The 19,913-nt window shown below is 37.0% G+C and overlaps 1 protein-coding gene across 1 annotated transcript in view; it reads left to right on the top strand.

Moving 5' to 3' along the window:
* The window catches only part of LOC126212625 (zinc finger protein 99-like), a 74,862-nt gene extending 57,118 nt beyond the window's left edge, over window positions 1–17,744 (top strand). The window contains exons 4-6 of the mRNA XM_049940053.1: window positions 2,796–2,867; window positions 7,758–7,795; window positions 15,931–17,744. Of these exons, the coding sequence (XP_049796010.1) occupies window positions 2,796–2,867; window positions 7,758–7,795; window positions 15,931–17,503 (1,683 nt within the window). The 3' untranslated portion in view covers window positions 17,504–17,744. The remainder of the gene's footprint in view (window positions 1–2,795; window positions 2,868–7,757; window positions 7,796–15,930) is intronic.
* The last annotated feature ends 2,169 nt before the right edge of the window (window positions 17,745–19,913 follow it).

Genomic DNA, 19,913 nt, shown 5'->3' with positions numbered 1-19,913 from the left:
AAAAAGTTCTTCATGCATCTATGAGTAATAGCTTCCGCATTTCAGGGAATAGAAAAACAAGATTATTAACAATATTGCTTTAACTATACGAAATTATCTTTAAATGGAGGGTTTAAAAACAAATTTGTGTACCACATGTAAGTGTAGTACAGCCATATTACAGGATAAATCCTATTCTGGGAGCACAACAGGATGATGGTGAGGTATTGGGAGTAGAAGCAAAGGACAGATAGATAGCCAGATTATGTTCATGCTCTTCCTTCCTTCACAGGTCTGCAAACTGAAGATAAAGGTGGTGATTCCCCATTCCATCTACCCCACTACGTCACAAGAAGCCACCAAAGGATGTCTCACAAAGTTATTACAGCTGTCCACAATATGCCTATGAAGAGCGCAGTACCACAGTCTGCAGACATGCCTGCAGGCCATTTATTTCCCACAAAATGCGTGAAGACTTAATGAAAAGCTGATATCAGTTACTAATGACATTAACACAAGAAACACACACAGAGTCTCTGAAAATCTTCCCAGACTGTTCTATGCTGTCAAATTGATTCTGTCGTCCTGTATGAAAGTTGTAGCCTTCTTGTGGGAAGTGGAAATTCCATCAGCATGAGTGCTGCTTGCTTTTCAATTTACAGACTATACCTCCCCAGCTTTGTCTAGTTCTCTTGCGTGAGTAGACAAAATAACTTCACTGATTTCATGTTTGTACAGTGGAGTTATTTTCAATTTATTAAGGAAGAACTTTGTTATAGTTGTTGGTCCATATGTTTGTCCATATGTTACTTTTATTACCATTATTAATGAAAACACAAGTGGAAAAGAGACGAAACACCTTCACGCTTCCCCTCCCCCCCACTAAAATAGGGTGAATACGATTATGCATCAGAGCAACAGATAGGAACACCATAGCATTGATAGGCAAAGTTATTACTACAATTGTCTGAAGTATATATCCATAAATTGACTAAACAAACTTTCAGCAAAGTGTTACTGAAATGTAGCTTTTCTTGTGCTTTGCGTCATCAAAAATCAGCATGTCTTTGTTTTCATTTTGTCGTTTCCGAAAATAATTCTTAATTGTTCTACAGCCTCTTGGTTAATTTCACATGAGCATTTGAGATTATTTACTTTTCGAGATGTTTCAGAAGGTTGTTGCACAATGCGTGCCTCAAACCATGTCTATATCCTTTGAGCTTCTAATTTTCAAGGGCATGCTATCCAGAGTAAATTCATTGTCACATCACATAGTGCATTCTCTTGCTGTTTTTAAATTGGCCTTTCTTTAACATAGTGGCAATTATGATTTTCTGTTTTTACTGTGTGTACAATGATGTAGAACATTCGACTGAGCCATCTTATGGTTTTCATCTGAGACTTGGTACTGGAAGAGATTGATTTTGGCATTTGCTGTCCTTAATTTATCTCGTAATCGGACAATTTCCAGTTCCTGGCACATCAACATTGTTTGCATGTGATTACTACTCCGTTCAGTACTGATCTGCACCCTACATTTTCCTTTAGCAGAAGAAGCTCTGCCAGACATTGAACTGCAGCTTGTTTACTGTCTTCCTTCCACAGCTTCCCTTTAGCGAGTGCTTGATGGACGATTTTCTTTTGTGTAATATTTTCGGCAGATATTTCAGTAAACTGGGAAATACACGAGGAACCACTGAGCTGCTCTGGTTTTAAAAGACCGCCCTTGTCTTACAATTTCAACTTATTTACTGACGATAAGCATTTGTTGTTCACACACAAAACAACTCGGAGTCAGATTGTCTTTCTGAGGAATTGCTGTCAACCATTTTGAAAATTTTTGGAGAACTACAAAATATTTACCTTTAGTTTCTCTTCAGCCACATCGGTTCACTGGATCGAAAAACGTGGACATATTTTGTTCGTTTTCTTATATAAGTATCAGTAACTATAACTCTCAATACCTCTTTATAATCACAGCCTTCAACAGTTAACCATTGACTCACAAGTCCGTAAACAAACAGAAGCAACAAATGCCACCCAATTACATGTTAGCTTGAGTCTCAGGTGACAGTTCTACTCGTAGTTCTTTGGTATATGAAGATGGTACCTGTTCTTTCAGACATGTCTTCTATGTGAATGCACAAGCAGTGCCCAAACTCTTACGGGGATTGGCAAAAAGCCGAGTAATGAGTATAGTGGGTAGGGGCACTATGAATATAGTGCGGGACATTAGGTTGGGAATGTGGGTCTCATGGTAGGCATGCCAGAGATAAGTCCCTGCAGTCACACTATCATCTGTGTCCTTGGTGGCACAGATGGATAGAGCATCTGCCATGTATGCTGGAGATCCTAGGTTCAAGTCCTGATCGGGGCACATATTTTCAGCTGTCCCCATTGACTTATATCAATGCCTGTATGGAGCTAGGGGTATTCATTTCATTGTAGTTCTCGGGCTTGCCGCCTTTCCAATCCTACTATGTTAATGCACAGAGAGTAAGCACACTCTCTCTTCTTGCTACGGGCAAACTGTCAGGTTACCAAAGGAAGGATAGGGCTCAGTAAGTACCGGGAAGTACCCTATGTAATGACTGATTGTGTAAAATTAGTGCAGTATGGCACAGTGTGAAATTATGGAGATGCATGTTGGCAGAATAGCTGCTCATTAAAATATATTTTCTAAAATTTTTTGTGTATACATGATACAAATCTCTGAAAACTTGTGTCATATTTATAAAAAAAGAAGTATTGAGAGCTATGTCATAAGTACAGAAGGGTATAAGCATTTTTAACTGAGAGTTGTTTCTTTCTTTCAGTGTCATGAAGATAACTTGGTAATCTCTCATCCAAATGATTTTATCAAGGAGGATCCTGAACTAAATTTGGAGGTGTGTAAAACTGAGAATACTGTAAGCATTTGCATCTCTGATTTATTGTGTGTAGGGTGGTAAAAATGTATTTGTGTAATGGCTTAATGTAAGGAATGCATTACTGTGAGACAGGCACAGGTTATGAGTTTTCTTCAGATAAATGCAATTAATAATTTTACACTACTGTTGTGCTATTCCACTTGATGTTGGTTAGCAACTGTTGTTTGATTATTGTTCTGAATAGAATCTGAACAGAAGTTGTAACAATGTTTTTAACCATATTTTCAGTGGCCCTTCTGGATGTTAAACATTTTGTATAAGTTTAAACCACGAGAGTGCAGATCATTTGAAAAATATTCTTCCTTTCAGTAACTTATGATTCATGGATTGCAGAAGAATACATTGTACATGATTCATATTTTCAGTGAATCATTGAAATTGGTCAGTTTGAACCAAAAATTTTCAAAGGTGCCAAAGATATGAAGTGTGATACTATTTGTATGTGATAGATTACCCTTGCTACTTTGATCTTAGAATTGTTACAGTATGGCTACCTCAATCGTACGTGTTGAATTACTTATAGATTTGTCAGTCACAGAAAAACTCTAGAACCTGTGCAGATAAATCCGTGTATTACCTCACCGTAGTTGTCATAGCAGATCCAAATAAATTATCTTCTTGGCGCAACCTACAGCTTTGATAAGGTCTGCTTGTATAAAGCATAAAATTCAATCCAGTAAAATAAAATGTTGTGGTATTAATTTTGTCCACTTTGCCTAAGAGAAAGTGGATAGTTAGATTCATAAACTTGTCACAGGAATAAGACATAACTAATATTGGGGAATATAAGGTAGAGTACTGAAAAACCTAAATCCAAAGACTTACTATGCAAGACACTGTACCGTGCATGGCGGTGGGTATGTTCCACCACTGTTAGTCATTTCCTTCCCTTTCCCGCTTACAAGCAGAGCGATGGAAAGGCAACTGTCTGTTGCCTCCATACAAGCCCTAATTTCTCTTGTCTTCGTGGTGTCTGTAAAGGACCCTCAGGCACATTGATATCTGGTGATAGTGCAAGCATTCCAGTCAAGGAAAAAAAATTATCGTGCTAGGGACAGTGCATATGGTATATAAAAAAAGAGTGAATCTGGCATAACTGGTTCCTGCTTCACATTTTCTCTTCCCAAATTAAGCATTTGTTTGTTAGGCTTCATTCTGTTGTATATGCATGGTGTAATAATAATTTTCTATGGGGCACAGGCATAATAGTTTTTGCATATGGTATTCACTTTGGAGAATGTGTTCAGTATTGAAATTAGCAAATGTGTTCCTTTACTGTCACTGCTCTGATATTTTCCCACATTACATCAGTTCACAATAAGAGGTAGATCGACACCTTGGACTATTAACTCAGTTGTTGGCATTGTGCTTGATAAAATCTTCCATTAGTGAACGTGCCTCTGCATCATTTCCATGTTGCTGCCTTCGTGCTATTGTGGGGAAAATTAATCTGGAACGCATAAATTTTAATTCCATTTCGTCCACTATCTTTACAATCCACAGTGCACTACGAAAAAGTATTTGTCTATGTTTACAAGTTCACCATCCATGACTGTATACTACCCAACAGCAACCTTGCATAATTGATCTCCTCCCATTGTTATGTCAAAACTCACAATTTATTGGTACACATATAAACTCAGACTTCTAGAATATTACAATCACTAAATCCTATTAATAGTTTCCTGTTTCAGTATACACAAACAGATGATTTCAGAAGTAACCAAAGATACTAGATGAAAAAACAGTAAACAGAAAAATAAAGCTCTGTCTATCTCTGACAGTTACGGAGGATACACGAAGTTTGATGCATTATATTATAGGCAAATATTAGTGTACAAATCAGACACACAAACTTTCATTATGTTTCCTTTACAATACACACTGATCAACATTCACATCTGCAGTATGCCTCAAATGCCAGTTCCCTAAATTTTCTCAACATTGACTAAAAAAAAAGGCATCTGCCCTCCAAGGATTCCTGTTTCAGTATCTGAACCATATCCATAACATGTGTGTGCTAATCAAAGATAATAGTAGCAAATCTAGAAGCATGCCACTTAATTGCTTCAATGTCTGACTGGTGGGATGTCACATTGTCAAGCATGCGTATGTTCCAACAAAAAAATTTTGGAAAACCGGAGTTCAGAGGAGGATATATGAAAACGGTGAGATAAAGGTGGGAAAATGAGATCAAAATCACTACTACACAATTTAAACCTGCAAAGAAGCTACAAAAATCGAATTTTCTGAACTTCGCTTTACGTGAGTTTCAGATAGACCCTGTTGTTACAACCAGTAAGGATACAAAAATTCTCAGTGTAAGAACAAGAGAGGAATTTTTTAGTCATTTCAACGTCTCTTGCATATAAACATTAGATTTCAACCTGTCAGGAAAGAAACACACATGAATAAATCACTCATCATTAATCAATTTCTCAACAAATTATTCATTCATATACCATGAATTGGAAGAAACTTGCAGACATACCGAAAACCAGATTATGCTAACCACAAAGGAAGAGAGAACACAGGTAGTGGAACATTGCCTATGATCAGGGTCTAGTTGTTACGAGGGAAAAAGCATTGGAAACTTTAAATGGTAACAAACCCAGAAAATGGCAGGAATTCTTGAAAGTATACAAACGAATGTTCAAGGCTATAAAAAAGTGTAAACATAAAAATAACAATTTTTGTCTACTACTTTCGCTCAGTTCTCGACTGTGTGCCTCTGAAAGAATAATTAGTTTTGGAAGCAAAACAATTCTGATTAAAAATCATGTGTTAAGGAACTGAAGGAAATCAGTACTTTGCAAAATAACAAGTCATGTGCAGAAGACAGAAACTCATAGAAGTAGTATGGAGATATGGATACTGAGCAACAGTAATCTCACACAAACAACTGGCAGAATTATGTTAAACATTTGTAAAAGTGAAAAAAACTATTGAAGAGTGGAAATGTGAACCTCTTCATAAAATGAGATAAAACCAGTCTGAATAATTACAGGGAATTTCACTGCATCCAGTTATGTCCAAAAGTCCTTAAAAAGCCCTGTGAAGGCAACTCGATGAACAAGTAGGCCTATTAATAGGAGAGTATAAGGCACGATTTTGCAAATGCAATCGTGTAGAGAACAGATATTGGAACCAAAGTCAATTTTGCAAAGATTACGATGTGTAAATACTGTGGCAATGTATGCCAAGTGTCAGAAAGGCTTATGATTTGACAGAAAAAGACTTGATTCAGTATGTCAGAGGAATTCAAAATTGACAGGAAAACAGTGGCAGTTATCCAATAGACATAAATGGGTACAACACTAGACATTAAACTGATTGGGGAAATTTCAGAAGCATTTGAAATGCACAACAGTGTGCAACCAGAGATCCATGATCCACTCCAATATAAAATAATTCGGAAAAAGTTATGAAGACGTAGGGGAAGGAGATAAGGGAATCCAAATCGAAATTAAAAAAGAGCAGAGCATTAACATGAGGTGTATGGCTTTCGTAGACACTCACTATTCTAAGATACTATATAAGATACTATATAGAATCCAAACTTGTCCTGGAGAAGCTTCACAAAATGTCAAAGAAGACTAGTCTACAAATCATCTGTGAGAAAGCTCAGTAATGGACAGGAAGCCTACAGATAATCTCTCCATTATAACTTGGTATGAGGAAGTGTCACAAGATACATACATTAAATATCCAGGTGAGGTCATCCAATCACCAAGACATATTTATTTATTTATCCTATTCTGACAAGGGCCATCAGGTTCTCTTTTGCAGTGGACCAGGGTTTCCCCACATACATCATAGTTACCTAAGAAACAACAATTTTAATATGACAAATAGTATTGAAATGATATGAGTGTCTGAAGTGGCAATGTAAGTAATACTGACTATGAACTATAGTTTGTTGAATCTGACACGTTTCTCATTAGGTGATCATCTTCGGGTTTGCTGACTGAATTTCTGGATTATCTTTTATGTCAAAGGTTTTCTGCCAGGCTCCAGTAACAAACTTGTTTGAGTGCTATTGTAGCTGTCCACATTCTGATTGCTTCTTCATATTTATTCATTGTATACTGGCTGTTTATAACTGGCCACCTGAATTTATCTGCAGTTGTATTAATCCCTCCCCTGCTGTGAAATGTATGAAACCACATTCTTTCATTTGGAGAGAACACTGTCCTCACGTTGACCATGTTGTTTATTTCCCATTTATGATACTACACAAATCTTTGTCATTTATATGCCTATAAAATAAAACCACTTCATGTAATAATTCCTATAGCTTTCATGTCAAGCTGTACTCCTGAATTCCCTCTGTAGATGAAACTGATGGGACATGTAATGACTTTGATGTTCCATGCAGTGAGCTATCTCAAGAGAATGGCATAATATTGAATGCTGCAGTTGTGAAAAAAATACATTTAATAGCAGTTCAGATAGATATTTCTTCAGTTCTTACCTTTGCCAGTTTCATCAGTAAAAATCGGACGATTTTTTACATTTTTCTCTGGTAGTTTGCCTAACTGTATGTGCCCAAGAGGTGAAAGGTACTTCAGGCATTTAATTTTGAAGTATCAAGTAGGAAATTTGTTTTCAAATAAATCAATGTTTCTATAGTTACTTACACAGCTAAAAACAAAGTGCTGAAATGAAGTGTTAATTTTTACCTATAATTTTCTTCAATAACTGCTACATTTATATAGTCTCTCTTTTTGATAATACTATTTCCTAGTATTGTTTGGAACGTTCAGATGTTAGTGGGTGTTAATACAATTTTATTTATTTACTGTTTCATCAGTTTTAAATCACCAGTAATTCTTTGTACTATTTCAGGTGGCAGCCTCAATAAGAAAAGCATCTGATAGTTCAAGGTACGTTTTTATTATACACTGCAGAATTTTTTGAGCAGTATAAATTTTTAGTTACTCCATGTGAAAGGAAAACAAACAATAACCCCCAGGGACCAAAATGCCATAAGTTATTTTTAAAAAGTTCTAATTTTGGAGTTGTATTTTTTCTATATATCAACCATTTGCAGTATATACATACAGTATATACTGACTACAGCAACATTATGCATGTTATCACAGGAAACACTACTATATCTACTATTCTGTTATTGCAGAAGATTAAAAAGATGCTTTAAAATATTACGAGGTATAGCAGTCCCATTTATAACAGTGGTTTGCAATAACTGCACAAACAGAACAAAAAAGCCATTTATGATTGTCAATCCAAGCTTTCCAATAATGAGAGTAGATGCAGGGTGAAGTATTAATTTTATGTTCTTAAAACATATCAGTTTCTCAGATTTGCTGATCACCCAAGAATGTTGTTTACTGCGGGCCCCACGATGCCACATGTCACCTTTTGTTTTGTGTGTTGGACTTGGCAGACGTTGTAAACAAATACTAGTTTTGTCCACATTGCTGGCATAAGACACGGCAAACTTTTCTCTCACTTGGTCAAATTCATGCAACCAATGCTTGCCCCTTCTTCGTCAACTTTATTCATTTCATTGCCTATCACTGAGCATGAAATTAGGCCTCTATTTTGGAACTTAAACAGCCAACAAACAAAACAATTGAAGTCTGTTTTGAATGTCTAAATTTTCTGCAGTCTCATTTGTTGTTCACTGAATTATATTTCCACTTATAGGTATATTGGAGGTGCACATATAGCTGAAGCATTGTAAAAGTATAAGTTCAGCATCTTCATATATAACACTGTGAAGTCACTTCAGCATGCACCTGGAACACAGAGCAGCAGAATTAAGAACATTTCATTTAAGTAGTGTAGATAATGTAGGTTTGCTGAGTCTAAACCTTCTTCCAATTGTGCTGTTTTTCAATACACCATATTCTGCTTCCTGCAGAATTTTTAGTTTCACTTGCTTATCTATGCTTTGTGCTTCCTACAGCGTGACAACCCTTTCACTTCTTGAAACTCAGTGTTACTACTACTGGCTCTATTTAAAGAATATAAAAGCACATCTCACAATGGAATTGCACTTGTTGACAGAATCTAGTTTTTCACGCTGTTTGTGTCACAATTGTTTTCCTTGTTGATGGTGATTGTTGAGCAATGTTATGCACAAAGGTCAGCTAGAGAAACATTAGGAAAATAGAAAAACATTGACAATTCTGGTTTAATGAAAAATGTAATGGTGCTACAGACTAAAACACAGTTTGTAATTCATGCTGACTGAAATTTATTAACCAGTAAAACATTGTACAATATCATGTACATCACTGCCAATACTGATATTCTGCTGGTGTTAACCAAGTGTTCACCTTAAGTGAGTTCATGTTAAGCCTGATGTTTGAAATATACATGATGGTTCATTATTATTGATAAGTAAAAATATTACAAAGCATTAGTAACACATTCTATAAAACAGCTGGTTTGTGTGTCTGTTCTTTAATAAAAGAGTGTACTTCTTTTATACAAAAGTGCAGATGAGGTGTCAGCAGCTGTACAGTGCTAACTATTCTAATTGAATATGACATGGAAGTCATACAAATTCAATGTGATGGGTACAGGCTAATGTCCTACCATGTAGAACAAGTAAGAGGAAAGGGTGAGTGGTTATATATCCAAAACCTGGAGTCAAGTTTCAGCCCCTTCAGATTAATGAAAGTTGGGGTGAACAACTCTTTGATTACTGTGTCAGCAATGTGGATTGGGAAACAAGCTTGTTGTATTCACAGTTTACAGGCCACCATCATGTTCTTAAATTTCATAAAGCAGCTGTAGTCAGCTTTAGTAAGGCCATGAAGACTTAACTGGTGAGTCATCTTTTGTGATAAGCTACTAACCAAGGACACCTAGCATCCCCTATGTCTGAATACAGGAAATCTAATGCAGTACAATTCCCCAAAAGCACTTAGTGGACACATTGCAAATTTGGCTGATTTGGGAGCAAAACTGATAGTGATTTATCTGACCATGACAGTAAAATGAATATTGATCAGTTGTGCTCAGATCATTGGAGGAAACTATTGTCATCACAGAATTAGAAGGAAATTACAGGACAAATGTTATCAGTAGGTATATAAGGGGCACAGTGTGGATGGACAGTTAAACTTTGTGTTAATAATTTTCCTAGTATTCTTATTCTGTAAACCACCACAATACTGACTGGAAGTAAGAGCAAGACAGGAATAACTCCTTGGACTTGATTATCTTCTGCAAGGTAGAGAGAGCTCTACCTACTTCAGAAGACAACAGACTGTGATAGTGAAATATTCTGCTATACTGTCTGTAGTGCAGAATCAGATCTTCCTTTGTGCTCAGTAAAGCTCTTTTTTCCTGTCACTAGATGTTCTCATCCCAAATTGTAGCTATGCCTTTTTGTGTTTGAACTGTAGTAGCCACTTGACCTGTTGTGTAGGAAGGCTGGACTGATGAGGTTGCAAAATCATTTTTAGGAAAAAATTCTTTTCTGCATTTACTGTGTATATCCATGGTAAACATATACCAGTTTTCACCTAGTAAATGCTCACAGATGAGAGTGACTGCTGTGTCTAGATCTAAACCTGTTGCTTGCGGAGCACTGTGAAATAAGAGATTAATATCTCTGGTTAGGCCTATATGATAAGCATCACCCACCCTTCAGCAATGTTCTGAGGTGAGTCACATAGTTGTTTTGAAAGCATTGGATTTCTGCGGTATCCTAGCAATGGATTCTCTGGTATCGTAGCAATGGACCAAGTGCTGTACATACAATTGAACCAATGTGATGATTCCATTTGGTATCTCCACATATTGCTACACTCAAGAATATATGAGAGTAGTGATAGGATACTACATTTCTCCTTTTTGTGAAATACACTATTTTTAGTCGTAATGTTTGAAGCTAGTGGGCAGTCCTTGCACCACTTCAAAATTTTATCTAGGTAAAGGCTGATGCATTCTTTTAAGTTCTTTATAATTGACAGAGCTAGTAATTATATGTGCCTGTACAGTTGTGGATAGTTTTGCATTTTATCTGTCTTGGCTATGAAACTGAATCAAAAATACTGTTCATTATAGTTTACCTACATTTCTATATTCTTATTTATTATAACTTCTACTGGTGCATTACCCTTCTTTTCTCCCTATTCACCTGACCAGAAATGTTGTTTTTCTTCCCATGCACCACACGAATTCCCACCATATCAAACTTCAACTTATCCATTTCTCATTTCATGTTCTCTGACTCACCGAGTCAATCAAGGGACTTCACATGCCACACTCTGACTTGTAGCGATATTGTTTATTTCACCTGATGATATCCACGAGTGTAGCCCCCTCCAAGAGATCTTATTGGGAGGCTATATTGCTTCTGGAATATTTTACCCAATTGGATGTCATGATAATAAAACTATACAGCAGAGCAGCATGTGGTTATAACAGGTGTAGTTCCCCTTGCTTTTAGCTGTTCACAGTACTAACATAGCAAGGTCATGTTGGCTAATGGTACAAAACCAAATTGTATAATCATCCAAACCATTCTGCATTTACATCTACATAGATACTCTGCAAGCTAGCATATGGTATGAGGGTGGCTGGTACCTTCACTACTAGTAAGACCTGCCATCCATCTTCATTAACCACATGTTAGTGTGTGGACCCTCCCTAGATATCCTTCCATTGCAGTTTTATGTACTTTATGTGTCTGTCTGTTTTTTTAAGGCATGCATGTCACTTCACTTTGCTAAGATAAATGTTTCATATGGTAAGTGGGTGCCACACAACTGAAACATGTGAAATAATTTACCTATTACCAAAACGTCACAAAATTAGGAAATCATGACATTGTGCCGTGGAGATGCTCATAGACTTCTTAATTGTACACTTAATATCATATATTATCACTACATACTTTAGTAAGTTATTGGTTATCATAAGTTATTGTTTGTAAGTTACACAGGAATTAGGATTGGCTGGTAGAAATGAGGCAACACATACTTGAGGAAAATTATGAATAACTAAAATGGTAAGCTGCAGTTAAAATATATAATATTAAACTCAAGTTCATAAGGGTTAACAGTATGTGTAACTGCTCATGTAATCAGCTTTGAGATGATGCCATAAGTCCCAAATATCACAAGCTTTGTTGTACTGTGTCATTTAAGGGACAAGAACTCCATGAGAAATACCAGAAAGCTGCATATGAATCAGCAACATAAGTGTTGCAACAGTTGTACCAACTTGAACCATGACTGTACAGCAATAGACTAGGATATCTGCGTGTCACTCACTTTTGTTATGGGAAGGTGGTTCCAATGAGACATCTTGGTATATTCAGTGTTGGAACTTTCACTAGCAAAGTCTTCAAGAACACATTTGATGGTGACTTGGGGGTTGTTGCAGCTGATAGGATTGTTTCTTGATGTTCTACTCTATCCCAACAGAACAAGATAGAAAATACTTGAAACCTAAATCCACCACCATACTCATTGGAGAAAAAACATAATTGAAATAACAACTGTCAAAATAATGACACTTAATGCTTCGAGAGCATCAGGTACAAATACCCTATCCCATGAATCACAAGTGGACTCAGCTCCTAGATGCAAACATTGATGGTTTTGTGTTGGAACCACCAAGTTCCACAGTGAAAACCCTAAAATTGTCATCTCCCTAATCAATTGTAGTAATGACACAAAAGCTTATCATTGATTTAATTACTCCTGTACTGCAATGGAACATGTGAAGTAAATGAAACTTTATATTTGTAGATGGTCACAGTATTTCACGTGAGGTACACTGTAAATGTTTCAATACTCCCATGCTGTCAGGGCACAGTATCTGACTGGTTGCCACTGTGGGTAAGGATTGCTGAATGGAAACCTGTGTTTTTGCTGTGTGTGAGGCATAAGTGAGGCTAAGTGAGGACTGAGATCAGACACTAGCTGTATGAATTCTTAGGGGAGTTACTCAGTGATAACATTAGATTTTGTTTTGATTTGCCAAGATCCTCTTTGCAAGAGGCATTGCTAATATTATCCTAAAATTTTGCCAGCCATTTCATTTGTAGGAGATATTAATGTCAGTAATATGCAGGTGTAATGCCAGCATCTCGTGGTGGGTTGTGAGATGAGCTATGTCTTCTAAATACAAGTGCTAGAATTTACTTCAGCACAGTTATTTGTTTTCTCACAACTAATCTCTAATCCTGCTTAATTGTAACTGTAACCTACACACATACGCATGTCAAAAGGAGGTCACTGAGGTGGGTACCACATAGAGCAAACAGAGGATTGTTTTACCATCTGCTGATATTCAAAAATGCTTACATCTTGCCAGACTATGATTATTGTAAGGTAGATTCACGCACTTGCCCTGTTGTGGAAGTGAGTGTCAACCCACAGTATTCACCATCTGCAAAGATTGGTGATAGTTCCAATGTTGCTAGTCTACAGTGAATATTTAGCACAGAACAGCTGTCTACATCGTTTCTTTTGTGATCTGGGTCAACAAAAATATGAGTAGCAATGAGGAGGATTTATTATTGTTGTAATAGCCCATAAAACTGTATCAGGCAGGAACAAACCTAAACAGTAGAGGGGAGAAAAGGAGGTAGCTCAGACAGTGTTGATGTAATGCCACAAGAAACCTAGATATGACTTATTATTTTCAAGTAGTGCTACATAACAGCTGAACTAGTAGGAAAATTTCAGCTTTATGTGAGAAAGCAATCGTGCCTCTTCTACTGAACCCAGGGGAAAATGATACATTGCACAATAATTACTGTAAGGTGGCCCTCACAAACAGTAAGCCAAATGACAAGAAAAATTGGATCAGTATGTGCCATACCTGGTCTGTAGAATCCAAGAAACTGAGCACTCACATCCAGTGTACATGTGAAGGATATTGCTCCATCCTGAGAAAGTGAATGGCTGGAATACGCTGCTTTTCCCTAATCAGATAATATGTTGGAACAGCGTGTAATTGTGGCTGTGTCCTCCTTGTATATGTGTTGATAGGAGTGTTTGGGCAAAGGCAGTGCCTGCCATCTATGTCATCTGTAAGCTTTGAAAGTGGGAGGTGTTTCCAGCCACTTTGATAATGGGCACACCGGGCATCTAATCTTATAATATGGCCTATGTGGAAGCAACTGTGTAAATAATATACTTACATAGGGCATACCGAAAAGGTGTTTTTTTTTTAAATTCAGCATACAGTACTGTAGTCAGTGGGATATAATATTCTACATTAACTTAGTGTCTGGAGATTTTAGACAGAAGCCCATTTTACTGAGAGTTTCTCTTAAAGAACGTTTTCTGGTGTATGGCATTATTGACACAGGGTATAACTGTTCTACGCAATGTAGTGAAACTGCAAAGGTTTTTATTAATCACATAGAAAATAGCTTTTACTGTAGTCTGATTAAAACTACTTGATAGCTGATGTGTATCACTTGCCACTGCAATATTGCTACATCCACTACCAGCTACATTGCTTGGTTATAGGCAACACACAAACACAGCTGATTTTAAGTGACCTATGACTACAATGTGTCAGATGACAGGTTTTGTAGCATTGAAACAAACTCGTGTCCTAACCTTACCACAACTATGTGATCTGCAGTATATCTGAGAAAACAGCAATCAACAATCTGCAGCACAATTGAGATCATGATCATTTTGTTCAGAGCTTTTAAGGCTAACCTGTATGACCGAACTGATGACTGAAATATTTCATAGTATGTTTCTTTGCACAGACATCTTCTGCAGCAAAGTTACAGTTTTTGATGAAAGGAAACTGTAATTTCTCACTGTCATTGGTTACTTGAAACCATATATCCATCAAAAAGCAAAACAGTCAAAAGCAGCAATCAGGATAGAATAATAGCACAGAAGTATGAGCATGCTCCTACCCACCCACAGCCATATCCACACTCAAATGACCTCATTGGGAACCTCAAAGATGTCCATTTTCATTGTGATGGAGTGGGGTACCTGCAGGTAGAATGATTGGACCCAGATATCACATGGATGGACCATGCACCTACTGCAATTACTTGCTCTCAGAAGACTATGGTAGGATTTGATGTACATGATTCGTGCTGATGTCACCATTGATACATTTGTTTGATTCAGTCGAGGATGTTTTGGAACTCCAGGGGACCAGATATTGAGTAGTTGTAAAGATAATTTTGAATGGGAGGCTGTAACTGCATTGGCATTCTCCCTGCCAGACAGTATGTCAATTACAAAGGGCGGCATGTAAGATGTGCTGCTAACAATACATATGTAATGTTGTAATAATTTGTGTGTGTCATTCACATTTGTTCATCAGTCTGTAAATTTATGTATGTGTTCCTTCATTTATTGACCTTACATTATTTCTTATATAAGTACAGGTGTTGTCCACATGGTTGATGGCCATACCACCTAGCCAATAAGAAGTGTGATGTTGGTGGTAGTTGGGGTTTAATTTGGAGTCAAATAAAATGTCATGCTTTATTGCTTTCAGAAATTGATTGATCATTGGTGGTTTTAAGAATTTCTACCCAAAGCCTAAACTGTCCTCCAAAACAAAGAAAAATCCACATGGAAAGAGTGATTGGTTTTTATTTTAATATCATAGATTACTCTTATTTTTTGTTTCCCTTTATCTTTTGGTGGATATTTTTGTCAAAAGCTAGAGGATATTATTTCTAATAAATGTAATAATTTGGTGTAAAAGATTGTACAACAGTACTTTCAAAATACTGCAAGACTTTTAATAATAGAATCTACTAGAGATTAAGGGAACCTAGTCAGCACTGAATGAGACTGGGCATTATTCAATTTCCTGTGATCATTTGCTTTATAAAAATGTTCCATATTAGGAAAATTCTATCATTCTGGTAGAACATCATGACAATTTTAAATCACTTACATTTACTGAATAAGTTATCTGTGATGGCCATACATTTTTATCTTTTGGTTTATAAGCCCCAATTTTGTGGATGGTGAAATATTATTTTGTATTGTGTAAATCAACATTTCACACGTCTTTCCTCCTTCCTCAGTTTCATTCAAAGTGCTGGTGACAGCTGTGACATTTCATATCAAGAAACATTGCATCAAGGAGTAGTCAACGATAAGCTGGAGATATATGCAGAGAAGTTAACAGATTTCAGTGTGTCTCACAACTATACCAAAATACAGACTTCACAAGAAGACGGCTTATGTGGTACAAGATTAAGTTGTAGCATCATGGAAAAGGAATTCCATAAGTTTAACTGTAGTTTCTGCCTACAGAGCTTCCCTTCAAAATACCGACTCATAATGCATATTTTCATCCACATTGACGGTGTGCAGGCACCTGCATTTGTGTGTAAGTCATGTGGTGAGGTATTTCCCACTGATGACTGCTTGAAAGAACATTTGAGAATGAGGGAGCGTGACCAAGCATTGTCTGCTACCAACAGTGAGAAACTTGAATGCAGTGATCATGAAAACAATATGTCCTTCGAGTGTGTACAAGAAGGAATTGTGGAACAGACTGAGGAGCACCCTTCGTGCAAGGTACCCTGGAAAACTTTTAAAAAATCTTTTAAAGACAAAGGTAATACACATACTGTGAAAGGAGCTGAAGAGAAACTTGAAAGATGTAATGACTGTGGAATTTTATGTAAAAGTGACCATGTTCATGTCCACACTGTGCTAAGTGCAAAGAGACATTACAAATGTGATGTTTGTGGTAAAATGTTTACTCAGTTATGCAATCTTAAGAAACACTGTTTAATACACACTGGAGAGAGACCCCACGAATGCGATGTTTGTGGAAAATCGTTTACTGAAAGGGGCAATCTCAAGAAACATCGCTTAATACACACTGGACAGAGACCACACAAATGCGGTGTCTGTGGAAAATCATTTACTCACTCGAGCAGTCTCAAGACCCATATTTTTACACACACAGGAAAGAGACCACACAAATGCGATGTGTGTGCAAAATCGTTTATTGAAAGGGGCAGTCTCAAGAAACATAAATTAATACACACTGGACAGAGACCACACAAATGCGATGTCTGTGGAAAATCATTTACTCAGTCGGGCAATCTCAAGAAACACGAATTGTTACACACTGGACAGAGACCACACAATTGCGATGTCTGTGGAAAATCATTTACTCAGTTGGGCAGTCTCAAGACCCACATTTTAATACACACAGGAAAGAGACCACACAAATGCGTTGTGTGTGCAAAATCGTTTACTGAAAGGGGCAGTCTCAAGAAACATGAATTAATACACACTGGAGAGAGACCACACAAATGCGATGTCTGTGGAAAATCATTTACTCTGTCGGGCAATCTCAAGAGACATGAAATAATACACACTGGACAGAGACCACACAAATGCGATGTCTGTGCAAAATCATTTACTCACTCGGGCAGTCTTGAGATCCACAAATTAAGACACACAGGAGAGAGACCTCACAAATGTGATACTTGTGGTAAATTATTTAATGTATTGAGTTATCTCAAGGCCCACAAGTTAATACACAGTGGAAAGAGACCTTACAAATGTAGTATTTGTGGAAAATCTTTTACTCATCGGAGCAGTCACAGGAAACACAAATTAATACACACTACATAGAGTCCACTCAAAGTATTGTTGAGGTCTGTAGACCTACACATGTAACTAGAAGACCACACGTGTTTTATGAAAATTGCTGACATGTGCCACAGAGAGGTCACAAAAAATGACAAATCCATTTCCGCAGCTTCACATTCGAAGAAGTTAGATACTAAATACAACATACGAAGCGCACAATTGTGTTTTTTTTGTTGCAAATGGTCCATGCTTTACTGATCGGGCTACCCGAAATTTGTGCATTGAGAGATATCTTTTACTCCAGAATGAGATTTTCACTCTGCAGTGGAGTGTGCGCTGATATGAAACTTCCTGGCAGATTAAAACTGTGTGCCCGACCGAGACTCGAACTCGGGACCTTTGCCTTTCGCGGGCAAGTGCTCTACCATCTGAGCTACCGAAGCACGACTCACGCCCGGTACTCACAGCTTTACTTCTGCCAGTACCTCGTCTCCTACCTTCCAAACTTTACAGAAGCTCTCCTGCGAACGTTGCATAACTAGCACTCCTGAAAGAAAGGATATTGCGGAGACATGGCTTAGCCACAGCTTGGGGGATGTTTCCAGAATGAGATTTTCACTCTGCAGCGGAATGTCCGAGTTCGAGTCTCGGTCGGGCACACAGTTTTAATCTGCCAGGAAGTTTCATATGAGCGCACACTCCGCTGCAGAGTGAAAATCTCATTCTGTAAACATCCCCCAGGCTGTGGCTAAGCCATGTCTCCGCAATATCCTTTCATGTTCAACAGTGTCTGCTTAATAGCTTGAAACTCTAGAGCCTGCTCAAGAATTTTCTCCTGCCTCCACAGATTGCCATCTATCCCACTTTACAGAGCAGCTAGGTTCTGATCTCCTTGTTCTTGATATTGAATGGGCATCCTACAACCTTTGTCAACTTGTGGTTTCACCATCTTTCAACTATGTTCCATAGAGGCTCACAATAGAAGCATCTGCACAGCCAACCATGTTCGCTGCTTCTGAGATGCACTACCCAGCACCAGGCAAAAGCATCTGCTCTTTGGCAAAGTTATTTATGCCATTTTTTCACATACTGTCATTAGAATGATAACCACTCATTTCTGGTTGTATAGTTTCATTACTACGTGACATAACCACAATGCCGCTGGGTAGCAAACACTCCTCCTACATAAGTGGGTATAATGATTTGGATCAACAGTGTATCTTCACAAAAAGGGTCTTTTGATAAATTGTGTAGTAATTCAATTTTTCTGATTTGTTAAATTTTATGTCAGTACACTATTGCCAGTTAAAGTGCCGTATTTCTTGTGAAAAATTTTTGTATTACAAAGCTCTGTACATAATTCTGAGTTAATGAAGATTAATTTTATGTTGAAATCTTTTAATTATTTTTCTGTTTTTAAATGTCATGTAACTACTGTACAAACATCAGATTATAATTCCAGTTGTTTATAGAAACACAAGGACAGTTGAAAGAGCTCAGTGTGATTTCTAGGTTATGAATTTAATCCAGATGCATAATTTTTATTGTAATAAGTTAATTTACCAAATGTACTTTCTTTATAATTGCTTTTTTTAATTTGATTTTTTATTTGTCTTTTATCTGCTTTAAACATGATTTCATAGTGTGTATTTTACATAATTTCCCGGAGTAAATGTGAGGTTTTCAGAAATCTTTACTAATGCTTGGCCTTATACTTCATAATGTTTGTTTTTGGTCAGTTTTTATCGATTTACTACCAATTTCTTATTGGTGTAAGGTAGTTTGTTTATTAAGTTTTGTCATACTTTTAATAACTTCAGACAGTTGCTTTTAAGTGATAGGCATTTTTGAGTTTTGCAACACTTTAAGCTGTGTGGCTTTTTACCGAAATGAGAATGTATCTGTCATGATGGTTCTTGCAACATAATAGTGTGCTGCTATCTGGGCTATAGTACTGCAGTGGCTTTTAAATATTTAGGGAATGCTGATCTAGATGCAGTTTGTGGGCTCCCATTCTTCACACACTTGATGAGGTATTTTGGTTGTGACTTGGAATGAAATTGCATGGATTTTAAATTGTGTCATTCTCCTTATAGTAATGTTGTTACTCTATTCTGCCCAGCTACTTAGTTACATATTTCTACTACAGTTCCTGTTGGTACTGCGCTGTTTGTGGATGGTTTACTTTAATCATAACAGACTATATTTTGTTCTCTCAGTAACGCTTGCTGAGACAAAAATCATTACTGTTATTATTCAAGTAAGAACAGAACTCTGAATTCACAAACAATACTGCTACTCTCATGAAGCTTAAATCCTGACTCGAAACTGTCCTATTTTAATAGTCTCATCACTGAAAATAAACTTGTTGATTCTGAACATTCTGTACAGAAATTAAGTAAAGTAACCCACAGTGATATGTTAAAATCGGATTTCAAATGACAAAGGGAAT

Source organism: Schistocerca nitens, chromosome 11 (assembly GCF_023898315.1).
Source record: "Schistocerca nitens isolate TAMUIC-IGC-003100 chromosome 11, iqSchNite1.1, whole genome shotgun sequence".
In the NCBI taxonomy this organism is placed as follows: domain Eukaryota; kingdom Metazoa; phylum Arthropoda; class Insecta; order Orthoptera; family Acrididae; genus Schistocerca; species Schistocerca nitens.
The sequence above is the reverse complement of the archived record's forward strand: the minus strand, read 5'-3'. Positions and strand labels throughout refer to the sequence as shown.